The sequence below is a fragment of the Danio rerio genome, chromosome 15 (assembly GCF_049306965.1).
Source record: "Danio rerio strain Tuebingen ecotype United States chromosome 15, GRCz12tu, whole genome shotgun sequence".
Lineage (NCBI taxonomy): Eukaryota > Metazoa > Chordata > Actinopteri > Cypriniformes > Danionidae > Danio > Danio rerio.
This window is the reverse complement of record NC_133190.1, coordinates 36356925-36371660: the sequence shown is the minus strand read 5'-3', so window position 1 is coordinate 36371660 and position 14736 is coordinate 36356925. Positions and strand designations below refer to the sequence as shown.

General features: G+C 37.0%; 1 protein-coding gene across 1 annotated transcript in view; it reads left to right on the top strand.

Annotated features, from left to right (window-relative positions):
- pds5b (PDS5 cohesin associated factor B) overlaps positions 1–9691 on the top strand; it is a 63132-nt gene extending 53441 nt beyond the window's left edge. The window contains exons 31-34 of the mRNA XM_688861.9: positions 4845–5309; positions 7204–7302; positions 7385–7496; positions 8869–9691. Coding sequence (XP_693953.2) covers positions 4845–5309; positions 7204–7302; positions 7385–7496; positions 8869–8904 — 712 coding nt within the window. The 3' untranslated portion in view covers positions 8905–9691. The remainder of the gene's footprint in view (positions 1–4844; positions 5310–7203; positions 7303–7384; positions 7497–8868) is intronic.
- The last annotated feature ends 5045 nt before the right edge of the window (positions 9692–14736 follow it).

Sequence of the window (14736 nt, the reverse complement as noted above, 5' to 3'; positions counted from 1 at the left end):
GTGGGTTCAATTTGGGCGCTAAAGTGACCTAGAAATAAGAGAGAAAATGCAGTCCTTTTTCAAAATAAAAAGACTTTTCAAAATAAAAGATTGTTCAGACACAGATAATTAATAAAATAGAAATAATTAATGATTTCTTTTGCAGCCTGGTACCAATTTGATCCACGGACCGGTACCGGTCCGCAGCCTGGTGGTTGAGAACCACTGCAGTACAGCACTTTAGAGTCACACTGCTAGCAATCAAAGATTCGAGTAAATTTGGTAGGCTGAATGCATTCTGAACTGATAATGGTCTACAGCCAATCAGGACGCAGAACACAATGCATGAATTATGGTGCAGGACACACTGAATGAATCAGGTTGCAGAACAATGCGCTGTAAAAAAAAAAAAAAAAAGCAAGTCAAACTGCACTAAAAAATCTGCGAAACTGAGACCGCAAAAGGTCAGCTGCTTTATGACGAGAGACCACTGTACTAAAATATATACTTCACAAATCTAAAACTTTTTTACAGTTTACAGAAAGAGGTCAAAATAAGTATCAAAGCTATTTAGTATGAACAACAATTAATCTAATCCTCGGGCCTGAACAAATGTTTATAGAGTGAAACGTGTAAACAGTAAAACTTAAAAAAGCCCTATACAAATATAAAATGTCTTTCATTCGACACCAATACTAATGTGCAAACACTTTATAGATGTTTTACTTGTGCAGTGGTAAATGCATTATATGATCACTTTGGAATCGATGTCATGAGTTGACGAAGAAATTAATTTTGTTCCCTAAATCTCTAAAACTCTTGCCTTTAGGGTCCTAAAAACTGGCGTGATCTCTAGCATGAATTTGTTCCAGATATCCCATAAAGCTAATGGTGTCGCGCATTAACACACACAATATAAATAACACCAGACCCATTTTATTTTCTAAAAACGGTAATATTGTTATAAACCCTCAGCTGTCTGCGGTCTGATCTTAAACGTAGCCTGAATCCATTTTGCATGTTGTTAAAATAAATATTCATACTGCAAAATCTGGCTGTGGTATTAAGTTTCCTCTGTGGCCTAAATGAACTGTTTTTTGGTCAGTCATACTGTCTTTCAGCACCGACACATGGCTAAAAGCAAATTCGGAGTCAGTCGCTTGCTGAATAGGTGTCATTGAAACTCTTTAGAAAGGAGTATTTCATGGATCTGCGTCACGAAGGCTCAGTAATTGCTGTTTCCTTTTACCTGGGTCGCTCTGAAAGCGCTCGGGGACGAACGGCTCCATGGCATTGAGATGACTCAACGTTTATAATGGACAAACTCGTAGGTGTCTTTATACAATGTGACCATGACAAGCGGGTGATGAATGAATACAGTAACTTGAGTCACGCTGTTATGTGCTATGGGGATTCATTTTGGCACAAAAGTAAAATAAAAATAGCAAGGTTGATTTTATTTTCATTTCATCTTTAATATTAATTTTGGTTTTGATTTTGGAAGTTTGATTATTAATTAAAAAATATTGTGTGGATATACTTCTAAATGTATCAGAAAATAGTTTGAAATATTTGATTAAAAGCCATTTTTTAAAATAATTAGTTTAAATTTGTAATTGTATAAAAACATTTATTTAATTATGTTTATGGAAGATTTGAAATTAATTAGATTTATATTTTTTATACTTTTAAAGTTGAAATGAAAGGGCACCTATTTTACCCCTTTTACAAGATGTAAGATAAACCTTTGTGTCTCCAGAATGTCTCTGTAAAGTTAAAGCTCAAGATTATTTATTATGCGACTACAGTGTAGCTGTTTTTGTAGCTTGTGGGTTTAAATTCAAATTAACTTCTTTTACCTGCCCACTGCTCCGACGTGCGTCACTGCTTCTCCTACAATACATCAGATAAACAGCAGTCAGTGACAGAAACAGACTCGGATGAAGCTGAAATAACCCTCTAGTCAAAAATACCAAGTAAGTTTATTTGATGTATTTGTTGTGGAGTCTATTCAAGCCTTTGTGAAACGATGAGTTTCACACAAATGCTGTTTGCAGTGCTCACACATACACACATATGCGCGTTTACTGACATGCGGCTAATGTGATTATAGCGGGTTAGAATTACATAGTGATTTTACTCATTATTACAAACATGTTCACTTTTAAAAATGTTTTAAACTACAAAATCACTGGGATTTGGATCCTATTTTAATGTTAGTAAATTCTAAAAAAAGAGACTTATTGTGTTTATATCACTCCAATATGATTGTGGACACACTATACCTATACACAGTAGGGTTGTAACAATATACCGGTATGACGGTTTACCACGATTTGAATGTGCACGATTATCATACCATGAACAATTGCATATCAACGGTTTTAACCCTTAAAGACCTAGACAGCTGCCCGCGGCTAAAAATAAGTATTGCTCTTAAATGTTTAATAACTTTTGATCCGCTGATCCGATTCATACAATTCAAAGATTGGTATAAAGAAGAGAATCTCAGCTTTGTATCACATAACATCCGCGACTTTCAGAGGCTCCGGAATCAGTGCGGTTACGTCATCAAAATTTGACAACGCTGATTTGACAAAAAAACGCTCGTCACTGTGTCTCCGAACAAACCAGTCATGATACATTGATGCATTGTCCCTCCTCCATGCCCAGATTGGTTCAAACTCGCTATATCACAACCAATAAGCATAGGTTTCGCTTTTGTTTGTGGACCAAGCTTTTTGAACAACACGGAATGAGAGATAAGCATACATTTATGCGCGACTAAATAAAACGCAAAAAAAAAAAGTTTTGCATGAAATAATTCTCATACTAAGTACTTTTGCATGCACAGCAGCACAGAAACATGACAAAACAGTGACACAGCAAAGACGAACTGCTGCTCTTGCTGTTTTCAAAAGACGCAAATGAAGGTGCAGCTGTTTGTCTGCATTGCAGACAACAATATCCAAATCCACAGACAACCATATCCATGCTGGCACATAAAACCTAAGGATGTTCCATATTGAATCTAGTTTCGTTATGTAACTATTTATAGTAAAGTAAATATTTATATCTATTTTTTACTGAGGATTTCCACCATGTTTATTTGGACTTTGACACATTATCTATTATTTTCTTATTTTTATTTGTTCATTGTAAGTGGTGTTGTTTATAGTAACTAAAAATATATTGATTGGAAAAAGTCAAATTTGCTTCACTGTTCTATTATTTTGTAACTTCAGTAACATACCGTATACCGCGAAACCGTCAAACCGTGGTATTGTTTTAGACGATTATCATACCGTAAAAAATTCATACCGTTACAACCCTAATACACAGTTCTGTCCAAACAGCTTAACAAAGAGGATTTTCATCATGGGTGCACTTTAAATGATAATTTTCAGAAGTAGTTTTCCTTTTTTGTGATTTAACCAAATAGGGTTATTCTACCAAAAAATGGTTACTTAACACTTCTGAGGTTCAAATTTTGGCATTGTGTGTATAAAAAAATCCATATAGACATGTTTGAAAACTTGTCACCTTTTTGCTTACAGAAAAATGCTCTGATTAACACTTTTTATTTTAAATTTGGAAGAAATGTCTCAGTAGTAAATTTAAGTAGTTTCTTATTTTTTTACAAAGTTTTTTTATACACATTAATTTACATTTTAGGTACATCAATATTACTAGTGATAAAATTGGTTATGTATGTAATGGGATATGTGCACAGCTAGTGTTTTTCAGCCAATTATATGCATCAAGTGAAAAGCTTAATTTGACTATTTTCAATTTCATAAGGTTCCTTTTCCAGCGATTGAAAATACTGGGGTCATATTTTAAAGACGTGGCAAGAAAGACTAAGACAAATTGAGTTTAATGCAGTCATTGTCCGATCTGAGACCCACTTTATATCTATCAGTGAAGGTCACTGATTTTTAAAGAAGTCAGACCTCAAGCATGGCAATTTTTTTAATGGAAAGGCAGTTCACCTAAGCGATTAGGCTGGCTGGCTGAAATTAAAAGTCTGTGTGCATATACCCCATTGTAAAAATGTATATTGTTCAATACATTTTGGTTTTGGGAGAGTTCTAATGAAAAGTCTTGATCAGTTTTAAATGTCTACAGCAGCAGTGCACATGTTTTTTTTGTTATTGTTGACAACAGTAAAAAATATTTGAACTTTTTTTGTCACATTTGACTGTCAGCATTTCTACACTTCTTGAAAGTGCTTGAATTTCAGACATATGGATTCAAGACCTAGAAAGTACTTAAATGTACATAGGTTCTTGAATTAAAATTTGAAATTAAATTTATGGTGTTATTTGAACAATTTTATTGTGCTTATTTCAAAAACAGAACAAATAAATTTATAAATTCCTTTTTTTTTTTTTTTTAAATTGAAATAATTTGATCAATATTTAATAAACCGTGTTAAATTATTATCAGTATTGAACTCAGCACATTTTATTATAGTTCTTTAAACATGACTGTTTAAACATGACCCCTTTAAAATCTCATACTCAGACATTTTATTGTAAATATTAAGTGTAACTGAAGTACTGTTAGGACTTTTATGGTGCTTCATATGCTGGCGGTGTGAATTACAACAGTGCTTGGTTTAAAATTATTGGAGCTTTAAAAAGTCCTTTAAAGTCCTTGAATCTGGTGTTTATGAAATAGTGGGAAGGCTGGACTATTGATTTGACTAACCACAGTTTTTATAAAAAAAAAAAAAAAAACATCTTAGCAACATATCAGAAAGCTCTCTGTGCCTCATAAGCTGTTGAGAGCAGCTTTGGCAGCAGGACAGGGAGTTTTAAATCCTCTAACAGCCAGTTTTCTGTTTCCTTTCTGACCCTCAGACTGGACTCAGGTGATCACAGTGAGAATGAAGACATTTCAATGAAGAGCCCGTCAGAAACCGAAAAGCCCACCAGGGGCCGCAAGAGGGGCGCAGGGGCCAGTCAGGACGACAAGGGCCAGGAGTCCAAACCCAAACGTGGCCGGAAGAAAGCAGCAAACACAAGCACCGACGATGCTGAAGACCAGTGGGGTGAAGACAGCAGTTTAGCAGAGGCAAACCTGGAGACCGAAGATGAGCAGAACAGTCCGCCTAAGAGAGGACGACGAGGGCGACCCCCGAAATCAGCCGCTGCCAAGGAGGAGACGCCCAGTAAAGGCAGACGGGGCCGCCGGAAGACCGCCCCACCTGTAGAGGAGGACAATGAGGACGAGCAGCAAGAGGAAGAGGACGAGGATGAGGAGGAAGACGCAGGCAGTGAGAATATGGAGGTCAAGCCCAAAGGCAGACGAGGACGCAAACCAAAGTGAGTTATTTTATATTCATTATTAATAATTGTATTGCAGATTTTAATTATCATATTGTTTTTTTACTACTTTTTTCTTTTCAAATGTAACATTTTGAATTATATTTGATGTTTTTAATGCTCAGCAAGAGTGAATTTATTTGAGCAAAAATACAGTAAAAACAGCAACATTTGTTAAATCTTATTGTGTTTTATTTTCTTTTGTTTGTCCACTTTTTTAGATTTTACCAGAAATATTTAAACATGGAATATATGTAATAATTTAAATATAAAATTTATCTAACAATGAAGGAACGTTATTCATAAACGAACATGAATAACAATGAATGAGTATGTATATAATATGTCATTTAATTTTTATTAAGTGTGAGATGTTAGTCAATAATATATTATTATTTAGTATAATTAGTGTTTTATTTAGTATAAAGTTGACTCATTTGTATCCACTTAATAATAAATGCTCTTACTATCAAACATATTTTGTTGGAATGTGGAAGTTTGAATACAATAAGACAAATTATTTATAAGGAGAATACTTTGATGGAAATTTTTGAAAAGGTACCACCAGGAAGAATCTTAATTTATTTATTAAACATTGAACTTAAAAAATCATAATTAACTTTGAATGTATTTTTTGTGTGAATTTTATTTATTTATATTTTATATATTTATCTAAGCAACTTTTTATTGTAATACGAATTTGTTGTTATCATGTAATGTTTTTTGTATATCTGTCTTGCCATGAAATAGCCATAAGTTGCTAATGTGCCAATTAGTAAATAAATAAATAAATAAATAAGAAAGCAGGTTGGGCAACTTTAGTGACTTTACTGGCAAATATTCTTCTCAATATCTTTCTGTTTTTAAACTAGAACAAATAGGGGAAAAGTATGTATATATTCACTTGTACTTTAACATGTTCAATTGAGCCAGCAGTCAAATTTTACTACATGTTTATACAAATCTTAATATGCATATAAGGAAAATCTGTAACACTTAACAATAAGGTTCATTAGTTAATGCATTTACTAAAATGAACTAATCATGAACAACACATGTACAGCATTTATTAATTATAATTAAACATTAACTAATGTATTATTAACATCCAAGTCCAGGCTTTTTACCATAAGTTAATGCACCATGAGTTAACATGAACTAACAATGAACAACTGTATTTACATTAACTAATGTTAACTAACATGAACAAATACACTACTAAATGTATTATTCATTGTTTGTTTGTTCAAATGCATTAATTAACATTAACTAATAAACCTTATTGTAAAGTGTGACCGGAAAATCTATTAAATGAGACCATTTGAATCAAATATTAGCAAAATGATCATATTTACACCCCTAGCATAACGTGTAAGCCATGGAGATGTGTTTGTACAACCCAATGCAGGTGGTATAAAACTGATTATAATTGAATATTTAAAAAAAAAATAGAGCTTCAGTAAAAATAATAGAGCACTTACAGACATATATTTCAACAATTAAATCAGCCCCAGAAATAATCTGCATGTGCGTTATTATATGCGCACTCTGAGAGAAACCGAAAGTAACCTGAACATATAATACTGTAATTTTAATGTTTAATACATGGGGGGGTGGCTATATGTGTCTGCACAAGTGGCTATATGTGACTGCACAACAATCACAGTGATAAAAAATAAATGTTTTGGGGTTTATATTTTTGATGTCAGTTGTGGGCCGGGCTGGTAGTTTGAGACCCCTGCTTTGAAAGATTGACTTGTCATTGCTGAATTATATATAACAAGGTTCTATTGGTTGCTTGAAGGTTACAGTGCAGCAAATTATGAAGTAGAAAAATGGGTTTTTGAGATCCTGGAGACTCATAATCCCCTTTTCTTTTCACATCTGTTTACAGAGTGGACGTATCCGAAACCGCCAGCGATTCAGTGGAAACCACACCTCAGAAAAGAAGAGGACGACCTCCAAAATCACAGACAGCAGCCAGGAAAGCCAGGTATACTGTGAGGCTGAAAGCATCTACGTGCAATCCTCTGTGTTTCACAAGCATGATTTGAGTGCTGTCATGTCTGTTTCAGCGGAGGGAGATCAAGAGCTGCTGCTCATCAGGAAGAGGAGTCTGAAGAGGAGATGGACACTGTCCAGCAGAGCGAAGAGGATGAGGACGAGTCTGTAGACTCTTCACCTAAAGTCAGTCAAAACCCCAGTCAGATCAGTTAAACATTTAGGATTTTGCATATCACACAAATGATTTAAAAAGACTGTTATTGCTGAATATGAATATTTAATGAACCACCTTCAACAAGATAGAAAATCTTAGTTTGAATATAATTTGGTTAAACTTCACACAAAAATGGCCGTGTTCCAAATCTAGTCTTTATCTGGTTAACTGTAACCTTTGTTAGTTTTATACGTCCATGATTCCCTAATACTAGGGTTTCCACGGGGTCTTAAAAAGTTTCAAATTTAGAAATCTAAAAAGTCTTAAATTCGCTGTTCTAGGTCTTAAATATTTTTGCACGGGTCTTATTTTTCCGATGTCCATGTAATGCTACATCTAATGCGCATTTAAATTATTATTATTTTGTTGTTGCTTGGTTTTCGTGGTGTAGTTTTTTTATTTCACTAGTCCTAATGTAATTTGCGGTATTACAACTACAAATGACACCAACATGCAATAGCCAATCAGCTTTCTGTTATTGAACTCAGTGCGCGCGGCAAATGTGACAACAACACTATGTTTGCGGAGTAGGTCTTCTGCTGTTGTAGCCTATCTGCCTCAAGGTTGGACGTGTAGTGCGTTCAGAGATGCTCTTCTGTATACCTTAGTTGTAACGAGTGAATATTTGAGTTACTGTTGCCTTTCTAACAGCTGGAACCAGTCTGACCATCCTCCTGTGACAAGGCATTTGCGCCCACAGAACTGCCGCTCACTGGATGTTTTCTCTTTCTCAGACCATTCCAACAACCATGCCACGTTCAAAGTCACTTTAATCACATTTCTTCCCCATTCTGATGCTCAGTTTAATCTGCAGCAGATCGTCTTAACCATGTCTACATGTGTAAATGCATTGAGTTGCAGCCATGTAATTGGCTGATTAGAAAGTTGCGTTAACGAGCAGTGGACAGGTGTACCTAATAAAGTGCCTGGTATATATGTGTATTTTTTTTTATTTTGTTAAATCGCCATCTACCCGAGAGAAGGAGAAGGCTCCTTTGTGTGGATAAATGAGTACATTGCAGTTGTTGCCTCTAATGTGAAACCTGCGATTAAAGCAAATAGACATTTTGCTCACTCTTTTTAATGAAAAACAAAAAAATAATGTATCTGAATCTGCCAATGTTATAGTAAAACAACTCTTAAACTCTTATGATGCTAAAAAAAAAACCTGCTCTATACTCAATATTTCGCTTTCGTTGGAGGTACATCAACATTCTGAGTCTCAGCAACTTCTGGTTCACACAGATTTTAATATTTATAGTCATCATAAATGACCAGAAAACATCCATAAGCTTGATCAGCTTTGAGAATATGACCAAAATGTATAATAATGTTTTGTAGGTGCGACGGAAGGTAGGCAGAAGAGATCGAAGATGAGTCGCTTACAAAGACAAAACGTGAGAACACTTGGAGAGATCGCCACACACCAGGAGAGGAGAGGAGTGTGAACTTGTGGAGAGTTTGGACTTTTTGGAGCCATGCGTCTGCTTCCGCTGTATTTTGCCGTCTTTTTCTGCCGTTTGCTTCTGCCCCATCAATTCACTCGTGCTTCGTTTTTTCCATTGTTACGTGTGCCGACCATGTGATCTTACTCTTATCAGAAAGAAAGTGTAAATAGTTTTTGGGCTCTTACTTTTTTTTTCCTCTCACCCAAGGTTAGGGAGGCGACTTGTATAGCTTTTACCTCCAGCTTTAAATATATTGCACCAGCTGATCTGTCCAAGTAAAGGAAAAAAAAATCTGTACAACTTTTAGCAGTACTGTATGTGTCCCGTGTGTGTCCTCTGTATATCATTCTGTACCGTGCTTCGTTAATAACCGTTTTGTAGTTCCCCCTTTTTTATTATTTGTTTGTCATTTTATGCTTTCCTTTTCTTTTTTTTTAACCCTTCTCATTTGTGTAATTCTTGTGTGTGCATATGATTGTGCATGTGCAAATGTGCCTCTGCAGATAAAAGAAACACTGGTCTGATGGTAAAACTCAACGTGTTTGTTACATTGTCCAGCCCAGTATTGATTTTATCAGTGTTTGAAAGCGGGAGGAGATGCAGGTACAGAGCTGTGGTTTTAATAGTGGCTGTGTTGGGAAGCAATTGAAGATTCTCCCCCTCACCACCCAAATCAGTTTTTCAGTCTGCTGAACCAATAAAATATTCTGTATAAATAGCTTGTGGAGTTGTTTATAGGAGTGTGATTGTGTTAAGGGGATTTTAAGGTGTTGGTTTCTAAAAGATAAACAACCATTGATAAACTGATTTTTTTTACACTCAAGTTTACACTGATTATAAAAGCCCAATCCCAATTCTACCTCTTAGCACTTACCCTTACCCACACCCTTCGTTTTCTGTGTTCCTGTGAAGTGGGAGGGGTGTTCCATTTCTCTTTAGCTTGAAGGCGTAGGGCAATGGGGAAGGGGTAGATAACTCTTCGAACAAAGATTTTTCAGAACCACACTCGAAATCAAGGGCTAAAAAAAAAAATAGGGCTAAAAGCCATAACAGCAGGATCGCAGCACTCGGAAGTAAGGAGATCCACAAATTAGTATTTTTTTGTCATTATTACCATGTTTTACCAACATGCTTTAAAAAAAAAAAACAATAAATTTTACTTTCTATAATTCATAATCATAACTCATGTCCCTACTGAAACAACCAGCTTTTAGCTGGTCAACCAGGCTGGTTTTAGAGGGGTTTGGGCCACTTCCAGGCTGGTTTCCAGCCATTTTCAGGCTGGTCTTAGCTGCTCAGGCTGGGAGATGGCCAGCTAAAACCAACTTGACTGGCTGGGAGCCCAGCCAATACTGGTCATTTTCCAGCCTGACCAGGTAAGACCAGATTGGAAAAATAAAATAAAATATACATATAGCAAGGCTACAATATTCTGACACTCGATGACACTCAAATACCCTATCAGTAATGTCTAGTGGCTGCTATAATGTTAATGTTGTTTTTTGTGTGTTTATATAAATGAATATTTCACCATGTAAATGCACAGTACAGTTACGATGTAATTGCCACATTAGATCGTTATGATAACATAATATATGCCTTCAGTGATTTCCTGAAGGTAAATACCAAAAATAGCACAACTGGAATAACTACAGCAGTCTGATCGTCTAATCTCATATGAAGCAAGAGATCATGATGACGTGTGCAGGTTAGAGCTGCACAATTAATTAAAAAACATCGCTATCTTGCTTTGAACCCCGAGACGATCTTAATCCAGCATTTCTATGAATCTGCCAATCATATTTTCAAGTTCAGGAGAGCTCATAAGATCCTCAAGCCCATGGCTCCTTTATGTTTGCAGGGCAAGATGGGAGTTTGAGATCAGGTAGGTCTCGAACTCCCCTGCTTATTTAAGGCTAATGACAAATTAGGGATTGCTATGAAGAGATATACTGCTGATGAAAAGCTCATCTATGGTGCCATTTTGGTTTGGTCAGTTCACTTATGTTGCATGTGTTTGGACTGTGGGAGGAAACGAGGGAACCTCGGAGAAAACCCACTCGTGCACCGGAAGAACCTACAAACTCTGCATAGAAACGTCGACAGGCCTGGCAAGGACTTGAACCAGTGACATTCTTGGTGTGAAGCACAGTGCTAACAACTGGGCCATTGTGCCGCCCTACTGATGAAAAAGGGAGGAGGAGTTCGAAGAAGAGTGGATTCTTCAAGACCAATGACTGAGGAAAGAAAGTCTGGTTATTTATCATGTGTTAGCTTATGCGGGACCAGCTGTGGTCAATCATTAGCATGTGACCCTCTCGAAATTAGTTTATAAATAACTGATTACCAGGGATGTGATTCTTCTGTATAAATATGGATTTCTGTATTTTTCCGAGCTCAATGTGGCGACTCCTGTAATTTGGGTAAATCCGAAGTTTTTTGTTTTTTTTGTGAGGAGGGGGGAGGGTCTCGGTGAGATATATCTTCATCAAAGTAGAAGACCTGATTGATGTTTTGCGCCTATATTGTTCATCATTGTGCACAAGAAGGAGCATTAACTGCTTTGTTCTGGATGTTATTCAGGTATAATGATATTGTGTAGTCCTATAATGTGAGCGCATGACGAAGCCGCTGATTACACGCTAGAGATTATAAAATTGCTTTGAATGCGTGTGTGGCTGTGCACTTTTTCCGCGCTTTTGCATGTCACGACCACGTGCGCTCTGTACATTATAAATAAAGCCAGGACGCAGATTTGTTATTATTTTCTGCAAGTCATCTGTACTGATGTTTTCATTTATTCAGTGCTACAGCCTAGCTCCTGAAATGTTATACCTGTAATTGTTTAGATAATAATAAATAAATTTTCTGCCTCTTTTCCGGGGGCGGGTCGCAGGGGCAGCAGTCTTAGGAGAAAACCCCAGACTTCCCTCTCCCTAGACATCCTGAGGCGTTCCTAGGTCAGCCGAGAGACATTGTTCTTCCTGTGTATCCTGGGTCTTCCCAGAGGCCCCCTCCCGATGGGACATTCCTGGATCCCCTCCCTAGATAGGCGTCCAGGAGGCATCTGAAACAGATGTCTGAGCAACCTCAGCTGACTTCTCTCAATGTGGAGGAGCAGCGGCTCTACTCTTCGCTCCTCCTGAGTGTCAGAGCTCCTCACCCTATCTACAAGAGCCCTGCCACTTTTCAAAGGAAACTTATTTCGACCGCTTGTATCCGAGATCTTTTCCTTTTCTTCATGACCCAAAGCTCATAGGTGAGAGTAGTACCGTAGACTAACCAGTAATTCAAAAGCTTTGGCTGTCGGCTCAGCTCCTTTACCACAACGGACCGCTCCATCGACTGCATTACTGCCGCTGCACCAATCCGCCTGTCAATCTCATGCTCCATCCTTCCCTCACTCGTGAACAAAACTCCAAGATACTTAAACTCCTCCAACTGGGGTAAGGATTTTCCTCCAACCAGGAGATGGCAAACCACCTTTTTCCAAAGGAGCTCTATGGCCTCGAACTTGGAGGTGCTAATTCGCATCCCAGATGAGTCACACTCGGCAGAAAACCGCCCCAGTGCATGCTGAAGGTCCATGTTCGATGACGCCAACAGAACAACATCTTCTGTGAAATCCTGTGGTCCCCGAACCGGACCTAAAAAGCAAGGACTACGCTGAAATAAAGTGAAAGTGATTAACTCTTTTTAGCAATGCATGATATATTTTTCAGGGTGGAATGTTACAGCGTATTAGGCTGCTCAATTCAACTGGACTTAATATTTTTAAAGTTGGAATTGTTGACTAGTATTTATCACGTGAAATTGTTGACTAAATTTCAGTGGAAATTATATTCTTTGGACACGAGAACTAACAGAGTTAGTGGCGCTATCTAGCGGTGGTGTGTCGCAGTGAGGTACACACAAACAGTTTTTTTTTTTGTTTTTTTTTTGGGGGGGGTGGGGGGTCTTGTCTTACTTTTTTTGTCCTCGGCTGATCAATTCAATTCAGCTTTATTTGTATAGCGCTTTTACAATGTAGATTGTGTCAAAGCAGCTTCACATAAATGGCCATAGTAACTGGAACAGTGTAGTTCAGTTTTTTAGTGTTTAAGTTCAGTTCAGTTTAGCTCAGTTCAGTGTGATTTAATCATTACTGAGAGTTCAAACACTGAAGAGCAAATTCATCGATGCGTAGCTCTACCAATCCTGAACCATGCGGGCCAGTGGCAACAGCGGAGAGGGAAAAAAAACTTCACCTGATGGGAGTGAAGAAAAAAAAAACCTTGAGGGAACCAGACTCAGTCGGGCACGACCATTTTAATTTCTCCGCTGGATAAATAACATGCCTGAATTACTTTTGTCTTTGTCATGATGACTGTATATAAAATTGTATTATTTATTTTGGAGGATACTGGTCTTCAGCTTAAAGTGCAATTATTTAAAGGCTTAATTAGGTTAGCAAGTTAGGTTCTTTAGGAAAGTCATTGGATAACAGAGATTTCTTCTGTAGCCAATCAGGGGAAATTATTTTTTTAAGGGTGCTAAAGTTGACATTAAAAACAAACAATTTCTTTTATTCCAGCAAATGAAAGACTTTCTCTAGAAGGAAAAACTCTAATAGGAACTACTGAATATTGTGCTTTAAAACTCTTGAATTGGAAAAATAATTAGGTTTATCAGAGTTCATATCTTTCCTTCATAATCTGTTTAATTGCTGTAAATAACTATTTTCATTTTAGTCATGTTTGAGTAAATTATTATTTTTTTTCTGTGAACTATTTACTTTAAAATAGACAGTCTGTAAAATAAAAATCTTAAAATATATATTTAAAAATTATTTAGAGCTTCATAAAACATGTTTATACTTATTGTTTTATTTTTACAACAAAAATACTGATGTTTTAACTTATAATTTGTTAAGAAATCAATATTTGATGGAATAATCCACCGATAAAGATTTAGACCAATAAAGAAATAAAGATTGTTCACTCAAAATAGGTTATTCTAACAACTATTTTTTTTAAATAGACAATTTTAAAGGGTTTGTAAACAAAAACAATGTATTTCCTGTTTTAAATATGTGTAGCTTCCGAGAATCCAAAAAGAGCCACATATTGATTACTAATGTAATGAAAGCTCTTTTAACATTAAGTTATGATTGAATTGCCTCTTGTTAAAGTCATGAAATAGTAATGTAATGTAATGTAATTTGTATTTATATAGCGCATTTATTGTGTATGGCCATATACCCAAAGCGCTTCACAATCATGAGGGGGGTCTCTCCTCACCACCACCAGTGTGCAGCATCCACTTGGATGATGCGACGGCTGCCACAGGACAACGGCGTCAGTGCGCTCACCACACACCAGCTATTGGTGGAGTGGAGAGACAGTGATAGAGCCAATTCGGTGGAAGGGGATGATTAGGAGGCCATGATCGTAAGGGCCGATAGAGGGACTTTGGCCAGGACACCGGGGTTACACCCCTGCTCTTTCACGAGAAGTGCCATGGGATTTTTAATGACCACAGAGAGTCAGGACCTCGGTTTAACGTCTCATCCGAAAGACGGCGCCCACTGACACTGTAGTGTCCCCTTCACTTTTACTGGGGCATTAGGACTCACACAGACCACAGGTTGAGCGCCCCCTGCTGGCCTCACTAACACCACTTCCAACAGCAACCTAGTGTTCCCTAGTGGTCTCCCATCCAGGTACTGACTAGGCTCAGCCCTGCTTAGCTTCAGTGAGTAACCGGTCTTTGGCTGCTGGGT